This window comes from Opisthocomus hoazin, chromosome 4 (genome assembly GCF_030867145.1).
Source record: "Opisthocomus hoazin isolate bOpiHoa1 chromosome 4, bOpiHoa1.hap1, whole genome shotgun sequence".
NCBI classification, from domain to species: domain Eukaryota; kingdom Metazoa; phylum Chordata; class Aves; order Opisthocomiformes; family Opisthocomidae; genus Opisthocomus; species Opisthocomus hoazin.
In genome coordinates this window covers 77,540,518-77,563,460 of record NC_134417.1, presented here as the reverse complement: position 1 = coordinate 77,563,460, position 22,943 = coordinate 77,540,518, and the positions used below count along the sequence as shown (strand labels likewise).

Here is a 22,943-nt window from a genome sequence, read left to right as displayed (position 1 = left end):
GAATATTGGTAAATGCAGCTCGTTAGAGTGGCTCAAAATGAAGCCTGATCATTAGAGTTTCAGCTTTGATAAGAACTTGATATGAGCACTTGGTGGATGCCATATATGAAATGGATAAAACCATTACCACAGCAAGAGACTAATATCTTGCCTAAAGGTCACTTTTTAAGGGCTTACCCCCTTCAAGATTTTTTACACACTTCATCTCTGAGTAATTTTGAATTGACTATTCAGCCCTAGCCTTTAACACCAGTACTGAGCTGCAGTTTGAACTTGCTATAAGAATTAAGTGCATTTCAAATGTCATTCACTGCTTTAATGCAACTGCAATGCAGCTGGTAATGACATTAATCAGGGACTCTTAAAAATGGCTGACTATAAAATAGGAATTTTCTCTCCAGTAAATCTTGTTACTTTGATACTAAGGAAAGATTTTAAAGTTGGTTAATTTTTCTACCCATGAAAAAAAACAACAATCTGTAAGTCTTCCATCCAGCCTAAGATGGTGAATACAAATATACAAAACTAAAAATATTTTTCCCAAACAAAAGGGATTTCTTTTTCCATTAAGATATTCCTCAGTGTACAGTTGTTCCCCTGATGTTAGAGCTATTCTTTCAATTGTCCAAGTATGTTTTACCACACATATAAATAATTTAAGAAGTCTCACAGCTTCCAAGAAATATTCCTCCTCTGTGCAGCAATCATCAAAACAGATGCTGGACCTCCAAGTAAATCTCAACTTCCTCCCTCATCTGTATCTCCTTGAGTTAATTCCTTATTCTCTTTTTTTCTCCACTTGAGGTTGCTCTGTCAGCTTTTCCATGGATTTTATAGCTTTTCTGCAGCTTGGACTACATATAAAAGACTATAACACATTTGGAGAAATATCTCACCACGCAGACAACTCTGCAGAAGCATTTTGACTGTAAGTGAACAAACAACACTATTTAATGTAACTATTTTATTAAGAGTACGAGTCTTTCAACTTCTGTTGTTTATAAGAAATCTAAATTTACTCTAATAACTTCTATTTTATACAGCTATACTTCAGTACTCAACTCTCCAGCACAAGTTAGATAACCTTTTAAAATACACACACACACAAAAGAAAACCTAAAAAGGTGTCTAGGTTTATTAACAGGAGTGACATATCGCAACTAAAACCTTCAGGCATTATTTTGAACCAGCAGGGCATGACAGAAGTTTACACACCCTTGCTGTTGATGCATGACTGCCATGTGTGGAAATTGTATTTTAACTAGCCTAAAACACAGCAATCAATACAATTTCTGCACTTTATTTCAATCCAGCAACAGAAAGCACTAAGATTCTTAAGTACATTGTAGTCTCAAAGCTCTTCTATAAAGAGAGACTTCAGTTGCACACTGCTTCATGGTCTTCAAAGGATAAAAGCCATTGCATTGATTAATTATCAATAATAGTATTTCCAGATTTAAGGGCAGCTGACATGGTGTGTTGTAAGCAGCGTGGTCAGCTTCGTGAAGCTTTACATTACTTATCATGTATCACATAATGAATCGGCATCACAAATATTAATACAGTTCAAGGAGCTCTATATCTAGTAAGACTAACATTTTTTCTTACACATCCAAGATTTCATCCATCGGCAGACATGCAAATCCTTTGATTTAGGCTCTTAATAGCCAAGAGCTAACACAAACCAACAGAGTGGGTGACCCAGTGTCACAGAAACTCCCACTGCTAGCATTATCACATCAAAGATTGTACCCTTTAAGCACTTCATGCTCGCTTACTTGCTTTAAAAGCCTAACTTATGCTATGCTGAGTGAAGTTGCTGCACATGTTAATGCAGCAGGAAGGATATGGGTGCTGGGGAGGGAGAAGGGAGAACAAAGGTTTTGTCTCAGCCTGAATCTTGGCAGCTGTTTAAAGCTTTTTCTCAACCCCATTGTCTTTATCTGGAGTACATTTGTTATCTGATCTCAACAGTTGTCATTTTGGAGACCAGCCTGTTACAAATGTGACCGCAATTTTGCTTTCCTCACTGAAATGATTTTTGCTTTAGGATATCTTTCAAACAAGCAACTGGATTTTTGAGCAAGTCCACAGGGCAAAACCAAAACAAAACCCATAAACTAAACTACAAAAAATCAGCTTTCTTGTTTTTCTGTCCAGTTAACACACAGCCATTGATGAGGCATATGTTCAGGCACAGACTCATCCTCAATAATGTCAGACTCTGTAACAGCTCCTTACTTGTAATGTATTGATGGAACAGGAGACTTATTGTTTGCCTACACTATTTAATAGAAGCAGCATTTTCACACCTAAAAAATTGGATCCAAAGATTACTATCCCCACTAGTAAAATTCATAACACTAATTTTACCTTTACTTGTCCTCTTTGCAAAATACTCCTTCAAAAATTAAAGGCTTTTGAAACTTCCTCTTTAATCTGACACTGCCATTTTCAAAATCCTAGACTCAGAATGGAAGCAAAACCTGCAGTTTGAACCAGCAGTCTGTTTTGACGCAAATCTCCCAGTCACCTTCACTTTCTGTGCTTTGGTTCACGTGGCCAAACGCACAGACTTTCGGATGAAACTAAGCCCTGCAGCGCTTTCCCGGATTCCCATGTAGCACCATGGCTGTTAATAGGCAGGCAGGTCACAGGAGCAGACCAAGTTTAGCCTGAAGCAAAACAAGTGAGTACTGCATGGATAGCAGGTCCTCATCAGTAATTGTTCTGCTTTAGAGATCCACTCCTGCTGGGCAACAAAACTTGCTCATGTATAAACATAGCCAGAATGCACTAACAATGGGGACTTCCCTTTCTTCTACACCTTTCTACCCATTTCCCACTCTTTTCTCTAGCACTGATGGAGACAGATAAAATCCTTGTCCAGGTGGTTTTGGCTATCCACAAACACCAAAGATCATGCAAGATAACCAAAAGCCAAATGGCTCATGAATGCTCTGGTACCTGTATTTTCTCAGTGTTTCTAGCACCCAAAATTACTGCTCAAAAAAAAAGCATATGCACAGCTTAAATCATTACACTTTTAAACGTTCCAGAAGCCTTACAGGCACACTTACTGGTTCATAATGTGCTGAAGTAGACACTGTAAACAATATTGTAGGTCCCAAGACAGTGAAGACATTCTCATTTAAAGAGCTCTCATGTTGGGAGAATTGTTTTTTTAAACAATAGTGACAACAAGCTGAATAGCAGGAGCTAGTAACTAATATTAGGCATGCCTGTCTAGTCGGATGCATCTTCAAAAAGCTGAAGCATTTCAAGCAAGTTGTTTTTTCCAAACAAGGATAGAATTACCTTCTTCAACAGCTGCTCAACTTCTTGCATCTGCGCGCTACGATCAGTAACAGACACTTTTGCATACTCCTGCTTTTTGCCAAGCCTGCTCTTCCAATCTTCTTCACCACTCTTCTTCAGCAATGCCAACCTAGAAGAAAAACCACGCCAACAGGTAGTTTCAGACACTGTACTTCCTGTTATTCTGAAAAGCTATCCTTATTGTTTCACTAACGCTGCATTCAAGAGAATTTACAATTAAGTTTTCTAAAATTAACTATAGTTATTTACATTTCTTACACATATACAAAGCCCACAAACAAACACCAAGCCTTTACTGAACATGTTGAATGGGAATCATCTGTCAAAACACAGACATCTAGATCTGAGATAGGCACCCCAGTTAATTTGTATAGCCATTGGAAATTGCCAATACAGTCAAGGAGATCAAGGTACAGTGCAGATCATCCTAAAGTAGACATATAAATAGGTTAGATTAATCACGGCTTTTTTCCTTCCCTTCTGTTGATAAGACACAAAGAGTGACTAGCTCAGCTATGGATGCTCATGCTGTAGATGTCCACAGTTACTAAGATGAATCCTACCTTTGGTCTTTATTGTACTCAATAAAAAAGATTTAAAAAAACATTTTCTTTAAAACTGAAGAAGAAAGATGTCTATTCAGCAGGCACCTACCAATCAGGTCTCATCCGGCACATTAAATGACAACTCTGCAGTTACTGCTTTGACTACACCTCCAATGACTAAGGTTACTACCAGACTCCTAAGGATCACTCCGTACCTCCTTGCTTAGCTCAGGCACTGCTGTGACAAATCAGCAGTACCAATGCACTAGTGCTAACTATAATATACCTGTGAAATCCATCTGCAAGATTCAACTTGTTTAAATGATGTGTTACATTTAAAAAGTGGATTACTATTAATCTCAGGTAAGTCGGATATTTTAAAAGTGCTATTTCCTAATCTTGAGCAAAATTCTGAATATAGCACAAAGGGACACTCACTGGCTCTGGTGGGAACAGCATGTAGAGTTATTTTGCTAGAATTAGAATCTGTATGTCCATACAAACCTTGAGATGATTTACTTTTAGGGGTAGGGGAAGTCAGGAATATGAGGTCTACACAGGCACGATCTTCTGCTTACCTTCCTCAGGAATTAATATTTGTATTAATTTTCTAGCTTTCAGAAATCATTCTTTGTACTCCATAAAATGTATACCCGCAGTATGTGTGCAAACAGTTTCATCTGTCCACTAAATTTTTATTTTAGTTGAATTAAGTTGTACTACATAACTTTCTCTAACCTAGAGCATTTCAGTAAGGATTATATAAAACTTTTAATCCTATTAACATTTGAACAGGTTCAGTAGTTAAAGTGTTGGCAACCTATTTTGACCACAAGATATGGCCATTCCTTTTTAGAGATGCAAGTACTGTTACCCTCACAGCAAGTCCTGTCCTGAAACTCTGAGAAGGAAGGGGCAGGACTGGATAGGTCTAGCCAGAAGCCAAGTTTCAGACAGCTGCTTCCTGCAAAAATCCAGGGGGTGCACCCATCCTACTGACCTATCCAAGAATGACCCATTGGTCCTAAGGCAGTCATTTGAGAAAAACTGAGAATGCAGAAAACAGTAAATCCACAGAATACAATGACAGTCAGAATGTTAGTATTCAGGAAAGCAGTTATTTCCTCTCTTCCTGCCCAGGCAGGCAGCGCTTGCAGGCTTTACACTGCCTGGTTGCTTCATACCTCACAGCATGGCATGAGTAGGGGTGAGAAGGACTCACAATAAGGAATTGAGGCCATGGTCATTGTTTCCAAACCATATACAACATTTCACTGCCCAGAACTAATCTTCTGGAGTGCATCCATGCATGTGTGAAACTGTGGAGGAGACCAAGATGGGACTGAATGGCCACCATGCAGTTGAATTATCTTCAGTACTTACGTTGTCTCAGTTCAGCTTTGCTTAGAAATGATCTGCGATAATGGAAGCTGGAAGACATTTTGGCCAGCTTTGGCCTAAGATGTGTTTGTTTTTATAAATGTCTATAGCTGCTCCACATAGCAGGCATAAAAAAAAAATATTTTTTTTTAACCTGACATTACTGCAGGGTATTTGCCCTAGAATTTTGCCCCAAACAGCTTAGTTGATCAGGAAGAGAAAATCTATAATTCTGAGAATTCTTCTGTGCCTCTGGAGACGTTTGCTGTCGTAAGGATGGATTCATACTAGCCCTCCACTCTTTGTTTGTATATGTAATGAAGCAACTCGTTGCTACAGTGAGAGCACACGTTTGTCTGTGTTGAGCAACAAATCACCACTTAAAGAAACAGGTATGCCCAGTATGCCATTGAAATCTCCACTGCTGTATAAAACCTAAAGCCAATGTGTTTGTTTCAAATGATGGAAATAGCAATGAACTCAGACTGCCCTGACTCAGCAACAATTGGAGGGCACACTTCTGTATGAATAAAGGTGCAAGAACTACTGAATTGCTTCACACAAGCAAACTGACCAGCTCAGTAGCTTAACTCAAAGTAGACAGCAACTGATTCTTTGGAAATTCTGCAAAAAATAAGGCAATTATTTGGTCTAACCCTTGGATTTGTTCAAAGCCTGCTGGCTGCTAGTTCCATTGCACATCTCTAGTTTTCCACTTTTGATAAATAATGAATAATCATTCATTATTCACTTTCACAGTTCTATTCATACTGCTTTTGCCTCCAGAAGTTCCTTTTCCAATTTGAAAAAAATCAGTTTTACTCTTTTCCTGAAAGAAAAAAAGCTTTTTATATATCTGCCCATCTTTGACAGCTTGCTCTGTGTCCTTCTTTCACCTGCTACCGAGACAGAATATCTGCCATCAAGACAGAATGATCATCATCCCAGTGGTGTCAGGCTGGGTTCAAAGCAAAAGCTTTCACAGCTGAAGGCAAAATGTTGGATGAATGCTGAAGAGAAATAGAAACAAGATTTGAACACTAGTTTTGCCTAAACAAGGAGCATTGTATGAAAGGCCTTGGCAGAAGTCCTGGCAAAAAATGTCGAAAATGACACAACTTTCTTCTGTGACAATATTTTAGTATCTTAGCTGCTAGCGTTATGCTTTAGACAGATTAAACTGGACACAGGCTTGGCTTTCACACATACTCCATCGGCTGCACTTGAGCAGTTCTTTTCAGCTAAACCATAAATCCCAGAGGCCAATATAAGTAACTACAAAGAGGAAGCTGGCTGTTAAAGAGTGTGTGAATTCACTATAGTGGGGACTAGTCTGCGTAAGTAAGGCTTGCACTGGTGTCCATACACCAAAAAAGGTTGAAAATTAAGCTTAAGCTGGGGTCTTTCTGAGAAGGAATGAATGATGGTAAGAGGTCCACCAGAAATTAGAGTTATCTGTAGTTTTCTTTAAATGGTGATCATGACATGCAGCTGACTTCTAATGCGGAGCTGATATGGAGACCAAAGCTGCTAGAAAGCCGCCCTAAATGCACAAAGACGGGTAGTTACATGCAACTGATGCTTCATTCGAAGTCCTCCAAGACATTCCTCTTCCTGAAGGCAAGACAATTAAAAAAAGGTTTCCACCACTCATATATAACGCATCAGTGGATTGGCACTGGCTGCCTACAACAAAACACAGTCAAAACTGCTCAAAGATATGAGCCTTTGCTCCCTCTCACCTCCAGACTTCATGTTTGCAGAAGAAGATAGGATAGGTTTCATTTCTTCCTTGGAAAATCATGATTTTCATTCTTCCATACAATACAGGTAATTCTGAAAATGCCAGGCATGCACTCACTCCACCAGGACAGTGAATTAGTTCAGTGAATTAAGTCTTTGTGGAAAATGACTTTCATCCAGAACAGCATGCATGCATCCTGCTCAAGTATCATTACATGTGCGGAAAAGCTGTTCTTCCATAAGGTGAAAGAATGTCTGACACAGCCAGAAAAATCCACTGGATGGGAAGATGAAGTTAGTGAATGTAAAAGGGAAAAAAAAAATCCAAAGTGTAATAGTTAATCTGTAGCAGAAATGTTCTTTGAGGTTTATGAATACTTGGCATCAGCCATAGCCAAGCAAAAGAAAATGACTGGTTGCAGTTTTTTAATTCTGGGCCAAGAAGTAGACTACTGTGGTATTCTGGAAGACTAAAACATTTTTATACCAGCTCTGCCATTTACAGATGTTTGTGCAATCAGAATGTACAAATTCCTGACAAGACAGCAGGTATTTTCTTTTGTCAGCTTTGGGACTGACTTGACAGTCTTGGAGGCCTAACGAAAGCAATTCCAGATTGTCAGGGTGACTGACAGTCTTTAACATCAGTTCCTCAAGAGAGCAACTCAACCAAAGCACTGAATTTAAGACTGTAACAGCTCCTAAACCTTGTATCGTCCCCTCCCTCCATCCTCTCTTTTCCCACCAGGATCAGAGAAGGCAGATCATTTACCACCTATAAACCAGAAGTGACTGGTCAGACTGCTCCGACAGTTGACAAGGGGGACGATGGGGGTGAAAGCTGGTTTAAACAACACAGCAGTAAACTGACAAAGGTAAGTACATCCTTCAGAAGTGGGACTAAGGCTGCACAGCTGTTGTAGCTGTCCCTGCACTCCCTCTTTATGTTAAGGGGATAACAGGGAGAGGGGATGCTCTATAAATGAGGATGACTCGCACCTCCTAGAAATATATGAAATTAAGAAGCACGCTTTGTAAACATGTTTAAAAAAAATTAAAATGGTTTGGAGTTCCTAGTATCACATCCACCTCACCAAGTGAGGGAATATTTTTACACAGTGAAAGTTTAATCAAATAGCTATTTTTATTCATCGTTTCTTCTTTCACTGCAGAAAAACTGAAGTAAAAATAGGCCTATTTGTCAACCTGAAGAAAATAATTGTAATTTTACTCACTGGACTACTTTTACAGTTTGAGGCTGAGTTCATACTCTCAAAGTTTTAACTGAATTACAATGACTTTTACAAGTACTACAGCACCTGGTGGAGCTCCAGCCATGAAGTCCTACTGCCCGCACAAGTGCAGAACACTTAACATTTTGTTTCAGATCAGGATGATCTTGGGTTGGAACAAATACTTCTAATACTCCCACAAACTTGTCTAAATTCTTACCCTTTTAAGGTCCCTGCAGTAAGTTCTCTGAAGTCAAAATGGCAACCATGTATTTCTGAAGTAAGACAGGGAAACATCACAGAGTCTATTGCTGAGTACCTGTACTCAGCTTATTTCAAAAAAGTCTTCCACAGACCAACAAAAAAATGGCTATTAAAAAAAAAAATAATCGCATTATACCTATTGTAACTGAAAGCAGAACCTGGGGAATTATACTGAGCATATCAGTATAAATGCAGCTAGAACACCTATTTTTACAACTTTCATTTTCTGAACTACTTATTGATTATTCAGGTGGCTCTTTCAAAATCAGATTATCATGTTCTCTTGAACAGTAATTCTCATTCACCATCATCTGCTTTTACAAGCATGTCAGGCAGATTAGCTGCATGTTTCTTCTGTTAGCATTCGACATCTAATAAAGCCTAATAATCACTGCTTAGCTTTTTCAGAAACAGGTTTAGAAGCTTCTTTTTATACCATCAGTCTAATAACTGTATTTATAGAGATCATTTTAAAAAAAGTGAAATGTAAGTACCTTTCTTTAATTGACATCGTTTTGCTGGAATTATCAAGGACATCCTCAGTTGACTGTGCTCTATTCTCTGCAACAGAAAACATCTCACAGGAATTCTTATAAAATTTGCCTTCCAATTGTTCAGAGAGCTCCTGCAGTCTACAGGATGCTGGAGCTGCAGTTTGTGAAACTGTCCTCATTGCTGATATGCTGGTGAGTTCAGAAGTAGGCTCAGCATGGTCTGCCCATTCAAAAGAGAAGTGCTGAATTAGACTTAGTGCTGTTCTCAAACATGTTTTACATTACTAATACTGAAGCAGCAAATCTAGTTTATAACATTTAAAACACACGCTGTCCTAACAGAGAAAAAACTTCTGGCTGAGCTAGAGTACAAAGATTAATCATGCTGCATAGACTGGCCATTTGTGACTGAAGTTCACATGAAGCCACAGAGTTTCATGTTCAATACACAGTTCTGAACTTCATATGGATGAGGTACAAACTGCACCTGTCATCACGCTAACAAGAAAACAAATGGACAGATGAAAGTGAGAGGGGAGCAAAGAGAAGGGGAAGAGAAGCAGACAAAATTTAAATAAGAACATAATAATAACTTACTGGTAAAGCAGTTTAATGCATAAGCAACATACTAGGAGGACATTTAATAGCTTAATAAAGGTATTTTCTAGGAGGGTGTTGGAGGCTTTTCTTTTTTTTTTTTTTTTTTAAGCAACAATTAAACCACAGGAAAAACTGCCTTGATGAAAGATAAATGCACCATTACAGTTATCCATAAGGAAATATAAGTGATCTTCATTTTTATTTTTGAAATTTTATAAGCACAACACTCCTTTGATACATGACTGTTCCTGTTTTATCCCAGTCTCTGTCTCCCCTGCAGTCATCAAAAGTTAATTAGATAGAACAGACACTGCTTTAGAGGAATACAGGCAGAACTATACCTTCCTCCCTACGCCTGTTCAAAGACCACTAAGTTAAAAATAAACTAACTTCACAGGATGAAGACACAAGTGCTTCTAGCACTACAAGGTACTGTGGTCCTGTACCCCATCAAAATACAACAGAAAACTAATGCAACATCCTTCTAAATTCCACAAAATAGAACACTTTATGCAATGACTAAAATGACTCATGATTTCCAAAGTACTTTATTTAAAGATGGATGAATTTACTCACTAAGTTTCAATTATGCTGTGCATATAAAAATGTGAAGGAGGAAAAGATAAACCTTAGCTTCAGCGTATAATACCACTTCTTTCAAAGTAAGAAAATCTGAATAAAATTGAGCTATCTTTAAAGGCTGAAGAATTGAAAGAGTAACAACTGTATTTGTAAAACTTCACGTTTCACAGGTATTTCTCTAATTTTAAGTGGTGTTAAAAAAACGCTAACATAACCAGCCTTGATAATGATTGAAACAAAGATGTTTAAAAGTAGAGAAACATCACCATTTGCTGAATGAGACTATACCAATAGGAAGTATATACTGCACCTCTTTGCAAAGTCTTGCTTTTCATAACACTTTCCAAATCCATCTTTTCTTCAAAGGACTGGCCTTCTTTGACTTCCCATTTACCTTGCATGCCAGTATCAATTTCCTTCTGTTCAAGAGGCTGAAAAAGCGCTTGCGAACTAAACAGTTCCATGCTGCCCTTCCTCAGGAAGCTGTGTGTTGTCTCTTTATGGTAGTCTCCTGTTTTTTCAAGAACAGGATGTGTGGTTTCTTCCTCAAAGGAGCTGTACTTTGTAATTTCATTAGCTTCATGTGCTAGAAACCTCTTTCTCTCTTCTTCATGGTTCTTTGATGCTCTTTTACTTTCTAGCACTTCCATTGAGGGCTGCCACAATTCTGACTTCTGGGTGCGTTTTCCTGAAGTGTCTGAGTTTTCTGCTGAAGAGTGGAACCTCAAATCAGCTCTCACAGCAGCACTCCCGCTTCCATCACTAGCTGACTTTGTGTGCAGGTCTCCAGCATACAACGGAGAAAGTGCAGACGCCATCGTTGAAACTGATGTTGCAACTGCAGTTGACAGGGGAGTAATTTTTCCACTTTCATTTTGTACCTAGGAACAACAACAAAAAAACCACCACCAACAAAAGGAAGACTTAAAAGCTCCAAAATCATTAATTCACCAAAACAGTCTAATCACATCAGTTCTTCAGGTTCTTCAGACGTGTGCTTCTGTATGAATATAGTGCTCTATAAATACAGACTAGAAACAGATAAGGAAAGCAACAATGCACCCATAATTTGGCTGCAGATGGATTATTCCACCAAATGAAGAAACGACTGCATATGAACAGCAGTATCTTTAGTAATAAACGGTGTATGTGCAGCATGCAACATGACGTTGTGACAGGGCTCCATGAAAAGACTCATACTGGCACGGTACTGCACAGCACTGGGGAAGAAATTAGTTGAAGTTCCAGATGCCGGATGACATGCCATGTGCCCAGGCTAATCAACTCTGCATCTCGGCAGTGCTAATTAGCTTTGGCACAGCCCTGCTCTGACACAGCTTCCAGCTCTGGAGCTAGCTCAGCGTCAGAGAGGGGACTCTGCTCTGTGCTGTCCTACCTAGGGCAACCATTTTTCTGCCCCATACATCACCTTCAGGCAGGACTGTTAGTCTAAGACTTTTTCAAATATAAACATTGCTCAGAGATGTACATGACAGCCAAAGTATTTGAATCTAACAAGCATATTAAACACCTCCAAATTTTCTTTGCCAGCCTCCACAGTGGAACAATTACCCTTTCCACTCTTCTAACATAATAATTTTATAAAGTTTTCTTAGAGACAATTAAGATGCAAAATTTTTCGAAAATGCAGAGCTTGGCTTTGTCTTCTCCAAAGGAGAGGAAAACCTATGAAAGAGACTGACAAACATGCCTTCACACACAGTAGGAGAGGTTTTTTGCTTGGCTTTTTTTGTTGTTTTCTTAAGCTGCAGGGCTAGTGAACAGCAAGCAAAAGGAATAGACAAAATCACACTGGCAGGAGGAAATCAACTGCAAGCTTCAAATGCACATGCAAATTACATACAGCATGGAAAACATAGTAATTCATTAAAGAAATTGGAAAGCAGAGCAAAGACTACTATGCTAGCTCAAAGATTCCAAAGAAAGATTAAGAAGATAGTTACCAATTTATTCTTTTTCCATTGCATCTATCAGAATTAGAAATTTAAAGAAGATCAGCAAAGGGATTTCAGCTTTAATTACAAGATATTTACATTTGCAATTATGTATTTTGGTAACGTAACCTCTGGTTATCTCTTTTGATACCTTTCTTTTCTTTCTTCCTAGAAAAACTGTAACTGCATCTCAAAACATTCTAACACTCCAAATGAACAGTTCACTATATAGAGTCTTTTTGAAAACATGCTCCCATTGAACTTAGTTCAGAATCAACTCTGGTTTCTTTTGCTAGGTCAGAAAGAGATGACAAAACATGGTTCCTCTGCATTTCCTTGCTTGAAGAGCAAGTTTAGCTTGTCAGACTTTTACAGAATAATGTGACTGTCACTTCATTCCCATCTGCTTCAGCCCATTTCTGTTGATCGCCTCCCTGGCCCCCAAACAAGTTAGTGACACAATCATTAAAGAGGCCAGGCTGTGACAGTGATTGGCATGTGGAAAATGAATGGCAAAAGGACCATGTGAGGCCTGGAAATCTTGCTAAAATAAGTTTGCCAAACATTTTACTACTACTTCATACCTAAGTAGGCATAAAGTACAATTCTGTATCTGCACAGTTTGCATCAATATAGTTAGAGAAATCCTGCCTTCTCACTATTCTACTATTATAATCATGAATGAATCTTACAGAAAGAGAAAGCTAGGAACTTTAACACTCAGACTGATCCAAATCCCCAGAAATATGACATGCATAGGAGTTGTGCTTCACTGTTAAAGTGATTTCTTTTAAAGCTGTAATACCAAGGGCCTGACGTTTCTGCTCTTGTGAACACTAGCTCTGAAAGACCACTGCTGGGCCATCTTGTGCTCAGACTTCACTAAAAAGGCATTCCTTTGCAGGTCCAATTATATGAAGGATTCCAGAACAGGAAGCCCAGTTCCACTGCACATATTAAGTAATTTCATTTGACCACGATTTTATGAATTTCAAGAAGTACTCTGCTTTTAGGGTTAAAAAAAAAAAAATAAAAATAAAAAAAATTCTATGCCCCCTTCCAGAGGAAAATGACAGAATATGCCCTGACTAATAATGGAAATATATAGTGCTTTCAGGAGAGAGTCTGAAATTTGCACATGACAAAGCTCCAAAATTCCCTGAAAATACATCTAAAGCACACAACATGTGTCACTGTTTTTACCCCTTTGGTCAGGAATTTACTTTCGGAAGACATGTAATATTCTACCGGAAAAGACAGACACTGTGAACGGTACAGCATGCACTAATCAAGAAGATGATATACTCTTGAATTACGTATAAAAAGAAAAACACACCAATGAAGTCAAACATTTTAGAGGATGCTGCTTCTCAGTGTCAGAAGACTGTTTCCTGACAAGCTTTTTCCTGTGAACATGTCATGCTCCCAGTGTGTAGCTCAGAGCAAAGAAAAGGTCAGCTGTTACAGCTTCTTACACAGAAGCTGTTTTCTTTAATAAAAAGAAACAAATGAAAAAGACCTAAGATTGCACTTACCTGCTCAACTTCTCCAAGAGTGACTGGCTGAGTCTGGTAACGAGCATTCATCCTCCTATGCCTAATATCTCCTCGACTCCTTGTGGAAATGGCCCTGGATACTGGTTGAGACAGTTTGTTAAACAAAGCCATCTTTTCTGCCAAACTTAAGGTGGAAGAATCTGGTTCTTCAGACTGATCTTGCCCCATCGCCTCTTTGGCTGCTCTTATCTCCTCTTTAGCTAAAATTTTTTGGTGTGCTGATGCCTGCAAGCTGAAGAAACAGAACTGGAAATGAGTTTTGAAGAAGCAGCTATGAAGTTTTTAAAATCTTGACCTGATAGAAGCAGAAGAACTGCATGTGAAGCACAATAGCCAACGTAGTATAGCAGCCTAAGTGGTTATGCAGTGGTTCAACATTGGCATGATGAAATCTAATTTAACAGCTGAAGATTTAAAACAAAGTTAAATTTTCATTTGCAAATTCATTTGATTAGAACACAACAATATTTTAACAGGGGAACTCAAGATTGAACAGAGACTTTTCAGACCAGTCTCTTTATACAGAATACAGAGCTATGGAGAGACATTTGAGATACCTGCTGTAGAACAAAACACAGGTCCTACAGTGCAATTTACACAAAATTAAGTTTTATTAGAAATAATTTGTGGAGCATATATGATAAACACATTTAAAAGACGGATTTAAACACCAAGTTAGTGCTGCTTTTAGGTTAGCATAAATTGTAATGTCTCTTATAATTTGAAGTGGAACAGAATTCATACTCTCTTGTTTTGAGTTATCTGGGGTAACCCAACAAGAAAAAATAGTTTTGAAATTTACTCCATGAATTTTGAAGATTGTTTGACCAATGCTGAAGGCAGGCACATTCATTCATGAAAGCTGTAACTGCATTTGTCTCTACAATAATATAACTTACTCACATATAGCTAGATTCACCTCTAGCTAGATTCAGCCACTTTTACAGAATTAGTAGTAATATTTTTTTTTTTCCTTCTGTCCTGATGTCTGCTAAAATTCTCTTATTCAGAACAGGCAAACAGTATTCTGCAACTTTACCTATAGGTGGTGCAATTTCTTATCTTTCCTTTAATTTTGCAAGGTAAAAAAAAAAAATATGTAGAGACAGACAAACAGGATATGTACTGCATGTGAAATCAGTCACCCAGCTTTGGTATTTTCATCTCAAGATGACATTACTGTATATATAAAAAAAAAAAAAACAAAAACAAGAGCGAGGAGGGTTCTGCTAGGTTTGCTCACATGCAGATTCATTTCTTTCACAAAGAAGAATACGCTTCTAGGACACGTAAGTGGCATTAGAAAGGTTTTGAAAACAGATGCTTAACAAAAAAAAAGCTGCATTGTTTTATCATGCAAACATAAATGAAATTGATGAATGTTTTAAACAGTCTTGAAACGAGTATTGACTTGACACATTGAAAAGGCATTCAAGACTTTAAAGATGCATCTGCTATTGAGGAATCTTGTGCTCCATGTAACATGCATGTTTATCCCCCCCAGTACCTGATAGGTTGTACAGTGCTCTTAACTACAGTGGGACTAGGTACTCTTGTCACTACTGTGTGGGTATTCATAGAACGTGAAGCAGGGGTAGATTCACTTTAAAGAATTGCCAAGGAGGGAAAATTCACAGGGAGAGAGAAGAAAAAAGCATTAAGAAAAGCAATACATTAAGTGTTAACTACAGAAAAGACCAAAACCAAACCAAAACAAACAGAAAAAACCAAACAGCAATGATTTTTAATTAACTCGGTTATCTGCTGCAACCTTTGTAAATAATTTCAAATACTTTGAAATAACAAAAACCTAGAGGAGCAATCAGGTTGTCTCTTGAAGTTACGCATTACCCATAACATAAGCTATCTTTCAGTAGATTATTAGGTGAATATCTGTTCATCTTTGTCTAATTTTCCCCCAAAATGACTTTGCTTTTTTCAGGAAGATTTCATGATGTACGACCAGAGTGCAAGAAACGCGTTTCCAAACAGTACATTTGAGATTTCAGAGTGTAAAAGGTTTCCCCCAAAACAAATACATTCCATAAGAAATTGTGCAGATTTCCCTCAGCGCAAAGTATCTTTTTCATTTGAGCTACAAACCAATGCTATGATTAATCCCGTTTACCTAATCTAGGAGTTCATAAGCTTCCTGTCAAATTACAGTTCATACAAGATATGCTTTACTAGTCCCTCTACTTCTAAAAAGGAATTTCTGTTTCCCTTGTGGTTCTCAAGGAAGTTGGCCCTTAACAATAAATGTTTTCCTTGCTATGAAGTTGTAAACACCACATATATGAAACTTATTCCCAGATTTCAAAGCAGGAACCACAGTTAGAGCTGACATGTGTACAAGACTTACGTAGCTGCAATGACCACTTCCTCACTGGTAATTGGTTGTGTGTGCGATCTATCCTGCAAACGACGCAGTCTTCTCTCTACTGCTGAACTTCTTGTAGGTGGTTTAGGAATATTTTTCATTTCAAATGATTTTTCCATTTCCTAAGAGGACATATGTCATAATTACAACCACGGCAGAAAAGTTCTAAACAGTACTTTCTTTTTAGCTTTCTAGCATGCAAAGTAGAAAATTTCACAAAAACCCATCTCTGAATTAACAGCAGGATGTAATTGCACAGTACGCATCACAGAGTTAAAACTAACTACACTTTTCTCTAAATGATGTCCTTAAAGAAGGGTTTAGAGCAACAGGTCTACTGTGTAGATAGATGAGATCAAGTAAAAAAGTTATGTAGCTTGGACTCTGTTAACTGCATTACACTTCATTCTAATACACCCTGGGTTCTTCAGCATCTGGTATATGAAATGTTTAACTCAGCCTTCTATTAAGAAAAATGCAATACTTACTCTAAAAAGCAGCCTCTTTGCAGCTACGCTTAGTTTGGCTCGGTCGTCCAATTTTTCTTCATCTAAGCAACGGGAAAAAAAAAATGGAGGCTGAATATAACGAATCCAGCTTGTATGAAGTTTTTTTGACTACATGATTCCTGAACTCCTCAAAAATTAGGTTTTACTAAGACAAGAAGCACCACCAGCAAATACGCTGCTTGTTAACAAAAGACTTCTCATGAACCAAATTGGGTAAACTTCACTTGTATTTACATGCACTGAATCAGAGGAAATTTCTTAACAGGATTTGAGAAAAAAAGGCTTATCTCCAGGACAGTTCATGCACTTTCAAGTTATCAAACAACCTTTTATAAATAATCAAACTTCTTATATTAGTCTATAACATATGGACTAAGAAAATAATTAGAGTGAAAGACTGTCTTAAGGGTCAGTATACATCCTGCTGTATAGAACATCTATTTTCTACTAGTTGATCGCACAAAATGGTCTCTCCTGGAAGCTGGTCATTCTGATTACCACCTCGTGTCCTCATTTTTCAGAGGCTCAGCTGGCATCCTTCAGACTCAAAATCACCATCCTCCAGATCCAATAGCCAGCATCTCAAAGCTGCAGTGAATATCAGCTTTCAAATAGCATAAGGCATTAAATCTAAATTTAGCTACTCATGAGATTACCTACTTAATTTGTGCCAGACTTGCTGAGAGTGACAAGAGGAAAAGAGAAGCAAGATGGCAGACTGAATGATATAATTTAATAACCAGCAGCTTGCAACTCCCTGAGCTAGAAAACATTACCAATATTAATTTCACACTATAGTAAAGGCTTTTTTAGTTCTTAGTCCTAGATCGCTGATTAAAATGTTTTTTTTTACCACCAACTAATTTCTTGTCCAAATCAGAAAAAAACCCCACCCTATGTTGAAAAGTGCCAAGCCATTCTCCCCCTCGCCTGCCATGCCAAGTTCAGCATCCATAGAGACACTTTTGAAATTAAATCAATTTGAAATTAATTCTGTAGTAGACACAACCCAAGGAAAAGTGGTACTTCAAACATATTATAGGTAATTATAGTTATTTTCAAGTAGACTTTATTTGCATTATCAAACAGTTCTTCAGTTAAAAGAAAAACATTTGCTCCCATTTCTTCCTTAGAAAAGAGTATAGTAACATACCTTCAGCAGTTGGTATTTCTGCACTCAAAATTGACCTAGTGAAAAATTATCAAACAGGACAAAATTAGTTGGAAACGAGACACCAAAAATTAAATTCAAACTCCATCTGAAGTAGCAGGACCTCAAAAGTCTTAACAGTGGGAAAGCTTTATCTATTTTTCAAGTTTCAACAGTTTCCACTTCCATATCCTTTAATAAAGCAGAAAGGCAAGCAAATGCAGCCAAACCTAAATGCAGTACAGGAAAATGATTTCCAGTTCATCTCACAGAAGATAAAAGTCTAAGATTTGCTGCCAGCTCTTTTAACACAAAATATGTAGCTTTGGTTGTTTATAAAAAAAGTAAATGATAAAGTAGAGTAGATGGAAAGGAAACTCTATATAAAACCAGACAAAAACACTTATCATTAGATAGAACCAGGCAGCTATAATACTTTGTGATGATTCGCCATTCACCATTTTACATGGAGGGGATTTGCAATGAACTGGTTTTGTCGGTGGTATTTTTGTTTTTATTTTATAAGAAGCTATAACAAATAGTTGATTGTTTTTAAAGAGGAACAATAAACTTGCAAAATGTTTATCCTGATAAATGAACAAAGTCTCTTCACAAGCTTGTTTACGTCTGTCTGCACCAGAACGCTACACAGAGCTACACACATGCCTACCTATCTGTCTCCTTTCGTTCTGCGGATGTTATAGGTTGAGTTTTAAACCTCTCAGAAGTCTTTCTGTTTTCACCAGGAGAAAAATAGCGCCTCGGCCTTCGTGGCCCTCTTTCACGGTCACCACTGGCAGACAAAGTGCTACCTGCTGTTGACATCTCGAACCGAGATTCACTTTTAAACCACATGATAGAAAGCGCATAGAAAAGAAAATAGAAGAGAGAAGTAAAGCATAGATGTAAGCATCTCAACAATTCACTAGAGATCACCCTGCATGCTCCTCCGGTAACATGCGCAGACGTACACATTCCAGCTACCCCACATCACAACTTGCACTAGCAAGCAGAAGCACAAAAGCAGAATTCAAACCATCTCAGCCTCCAATACACACTGGTGAGAGCTAAGCTGTGTGCTTTAAGTGCCGAACACAACTGATGTTGAGTGTGTGTAATTTTTGCCAAGGACGTGCAAGTTTCACACAAAAATATGTCTGAAGTGTCACCTACAGTCCTGTTTTCTTGTTGGCATTAGCAGTCTCCAGAAAGACATTACGGAGCTGGGCAACAGAGACTTTTGTGTCAACCATGCCAATCTCACCATTTGGTGCGTTTGCTTCCATGCTCTCCTTACTTTTAAAGGCTTCTAGCTTGGGAGCCACAGTATAGTCAGACATTGAGCGAGTCAGGACTTTATGCTTTGCTGTCGACACTTTCCGAACAGGAGCTTTTGCCTTGGCAGGCTGCGATACAGACCCACTCTGAATGTACATAACAGCTTCACTCCTTTCTATGTTCTCGGGGGTCTTGAACTGCTGCTCAGGAGCCTGCCTCTTATTGCACTCCAGCTCTCTCTGAACTTCTGAGTTAACTCTCAGCTTGCTTGCGAAAGAGGCACTCCCCACGGGGGCATCCAATTCTCCTCCTCCAAAGAGGCCTTCATGGTTCTTCCCTTGCTTGCGAATCTCAGATGGCAAAATCGGTCTTCTGCCTTTGGAAGCCTGTTCACCCTCCACAGAATCTTCTTCATCAGGCTTTGCTCCAAAACCGAGTGCCTCTTTCTTTTCAGTCTCTGATGCAGGGGCTGCTGAAGGTTTTGTTAAGAGGGTAACACTGTTTGGTAGGAGGCAGCTGCTGGAGATGTTTGCTGGTTCTTCTGTTGCCATCAGCTGGGCTGCATGAGCAATGCCAGCAGGCTGAACATAGCCATGTATTGGTTGGCGGACTGAACTGATGGGCTGATTTATAACCCTATCAAAGGCAGATGTTTCTGTCTGAAGAGGCATGTAGTGGGCTGGCATTGGATGGGATTTTCTCTGAGATACTGTGTCTGTGACAAGTTCAGGGCTTCCACGAGCACTTTCCTCTTTCACCAGTTTCTCTCTAACTTTTACTCTTTAAGAAAGAAAAAGGATTAAAGCTGTGAACAGCAATACCCAATCTGGGAAGCAACACAGACACCTACTGTGGGTACAGACAGCAACATCATATTAAAATAAAAAGTAACCAATACATAAAAGCAAGCAATCTTACGATGCAACCCCTTCCTCCCCCCGAATCTTAGCAGTAACTTCACTCAAAAGCATTCAAGTGATTCACAGGCCCTCGAACATGCATGACTCCTGAGAAGGTAACTGAGCAAGCTCTGAAAATGTACAGCATGTTCCCATGAGGTCACAACTGCATTTGTCAACAGCACATACCGACAGTCTCCAACAAACAAGATGATCAAAACTGCTTTTTATATTATCAAAGTGTTGGGTTCTGTGTGAAATTGCAAATTCAGTGGCAATCATGCACGTAGTCAGATTTTTGAAGATGTCTAAACACCGGGCAGCTTACAACACATCAAGATGCCGTTGCATTGGGGAAAGAGATGAAAAAACACATTATCTCCACCTAACACTTCAGGTGTTTTGCCAGGTGTTTTTGTGTATCATACAAGACATCTAAAATGTTACATGGATTGTAACCTGTTTCAGTAAGTGAGAAAAAAATGTTGAAAGTGCAAGTCTTAAAGCCCAAAGTGAAACTACAGGCATGGCTGTTGCTCTTCAGAGGGCTTGTAGGAGAGAAAAGGATTAAAAAACAAAACCAAACCCCAACAAAACAGGCATTCTGTTTTAAAACTTTTCATGACATTCGAACATGCAAAACTTACAGGAATGTTCCCGAAAGTTGCCTTACTTCAGTGTATTTTCTAGAAACACCTCTAGACTTGTGTAACATCCATGCAAAACGGGGTTGTAGTCTACCTTTAGACATGTAATGCAACCCCCCTAACGGAAGGTAAGCACATGCAGCCGGAGGCAGCCTTTGCTCTATGACTACAACTGCACGTAAGCTCTCCAGCAGTTTTACAGCCACACTGAGTGCTCAGACCAGCTTACAGGGCGAGCATTTGTAGACATCACATACACAGTATTAAAAGTGAAAGCCCTGTATGTCCTCTCCTCCCAAAAAGGTATAAAAAATTATTTTAATCCCGAAGAAGGAGAGAAACTAAAGTACAATAGGAGACCAGCTCGTTATTTGAAGGTAAGTAACCCAGCTCAAAGTATGTGTAATTCCAGGCTTGCTACCAACAGACTTTCTGGCGTTTACATTATTAAAAAGAGGCAGGATTTAGGAAAAAAGGCAAATGAATATCTGAGAAAATAATTCAGGATATCAAAAGTTATCTGAAACACCAAGCTTTCTGACATTTTGGTGTTCCTCATCTCTGAGGACTGGTGCACTTATTAGGGAAACTTCTCAGTTACTTAAGCGCAGAAAGTGTGTTCATTCTGAAAAATTGATTCTTTAAACTACACGTACCATGCATTCACCAGAACATCCACACGATGTTAGTACTGGGTTATAAGAATTACTTTAATCAGGAACGTGGAAAAGAGTCTTCTGCAATGCTTCTCATGGCGGGCTAAAGTATGTGATACCACACTGTGAGAAAGCAGCTGCTTGTAGCTCTGATCAAGATCTTGCTTTACTTTTCATTATACTTTTTTTACTTCTCTTGTACCATCTCTTTTGGAGTTCAAGGAATTAGCCATAGGGAGTGCTAAGATGGATTGGTGCGTGGTATAAAAATCTGCTTGTTTGCAGACTACAAAGCGGGATAAAATAATAAGTTATAAAAATGAGTGGAAGCCATAATGACAGTAGCTGTGGAAGAAGCTAGAGGCATTTCTACTTCTTCATCAAAATACTAGTCAGTCGTAAGTTACAATAAAAGCAGATGCTTCAGAAAAGTTTCAACAGCTGCTTATCCACAAGAAACAATACTTTCTAACTTGCTGCCGTTAAAGGAAAATTAAAGGCAAGTGTTAAGTGAAGACAGAGTAAAGGGAAAGAAAGGGGATGTTTGCAGTCTGATTGTTAGCCACACAGCTACATTTTATGATACCTGGAGGGCCAGCTGATAAGTGAAGGCGTGTCCCCTTCTGAATCTTTCTGGAGAAACCATTCAGGTTTTCCTTTCCCTGCACTACTACAGAAGACAGAACTTCAGGTAATTTTTGAGATCTCAACACATGCTCCTGTTGTTTCTCCCAATTCTTCCTCCCCACCATTTTTTTTGTTGTTTTCTAATTACTCAATTATAGAGGACTGTTCACGAAAACAAAAGCACAGCACATTAATCAAATTGAAAGATGATAAACTGTGATACAAACTATCACATTAATTCCACAAACATCTAAAAAGTGTTTTCAATGTTAGATGTTCTGCAAAGGTAACTTTACCAAGTATACATTGTCCAGAATTTGAGAAGTGAAAGCAACTACACAGTCTTATTTTTGACATCTGCCATTGCATGTCACTTTGAAGGGTTTATGTAAGGACGTCTGAAAAAGTTGCTAAAACATTACTTTAATTTGTGGTTTAAAGTGGTAAAGACTGCTGGGTCCAAAATGAAGTAGTGATATGAATTTAATGAAGTTACAAATTCAGATGGCTATATCATACTTCCTAAGAAATTCTCAGGAGCAGCTGGAACCCCTCTCTTCTCTTGTAGCCCTGTATCACAGAAGCTTCAGAAATGCAAACCCAGTTAGCTCAAGTAAAACATGTTGGGTCACAGGGGAAAGGAAAAGATTAAAAAACAAAGTAATCCCCAATTTGATCTTGTCTTGACTTTATTCTATTTCGAAGTTGAAAGCATAAAAAGAAAATAAAAAAAGAAAAGAGTACTGCAAACTTTTAAAAAGCTTACAGTAAAGGGTGTCTGCAGACTACCTACGTACAGTTTCTCAAATACTTTTCTAATGCCCACCTGTACCTACAGTCCCTCAACAACAGTAGATCACATCAAATACTTTGAACCTTGCAAGCGTAGATTGTCCGGCCACACTAACATTTACAAACTCCTTGGAGCTGACAAGCGGCCAGGCTGCTTTCCATTACCTATAGCTACACCTGAAAGAACTCCTTGCATTACAGTAGAGTCACTTGGGATGAAAATCCCAAATTAAGCTCCAGGTCATCTACTTCAACTTTTCTTGGATGGTCTTCTAACAAAAATAGTTGAAAAGGGTCAAATCAACAACTGTTCTT

At 38.5% G+C, this 22,943-nt stretch overlaps 1 protein-coding gene across 18 annotated transcripts in view; it reads right to left on the bottom strand.

The window, feature by feature from the left end:
- Nucleotides 1-22,943, bottom strand: part of SVIL (supervillin) — a 64,964-nt gene that overhangs the window by 31,404 nt on the left and 10,617 nt on the right. For 7 of the 18 annotated variants that reach the window (XM_075419629.1, XM_075419625.1, XM_075419626.1 and 4 more), the window contains 12 exons: nt 21,796-21,879; nt 18,903-19,787; nt 18,400-18,570; nt 17,733-17,767; nt 16,559-16,620; nt 16,053-16,192; nt 15,198-15,293; nt 13,670-13,922; nt 12,144-12,167; nt 10,490-11,060; nt 8,998-9,217; nt 3,319-3,448 (listed from right to left, as the gene is read on the bottom strand). In XM_075419629.1, coding sequence (XP_075275744.1) covers nt 3,319-3,448; nt 8,998-9,217; nt 10,490-11,060; nt 12,144-12,167; nt 13,670-13,922; nt 15,198-15,293; nt 16,053-16,192; nt 16,559-16,620; nt 17,733-17,767; nt 18,400-18,570; nt 18,903-19,787; nt 21,796-21,879 — 2,671 coding nt within the window. The remainder of the gene's footprint in view (nt 1-3,318; nt 3,449-8,997; nt 9,218-10,489; nt 11,061-12,143; nt 12,168-13,669; nt 13,923-15,197; nt 15,294-16,052; nt 16,193-16,558; nt 16,621-17,732; nt 17,768-18,399; nt 18,571-18,902; nt 19,788-21,795; nt 21,880-22,943) is intronic. The other 11 variants (XM_075419627.1, XM_075419640.1, XM_075419639.1 and 8 more) reach the window with 9 other exon arrangements.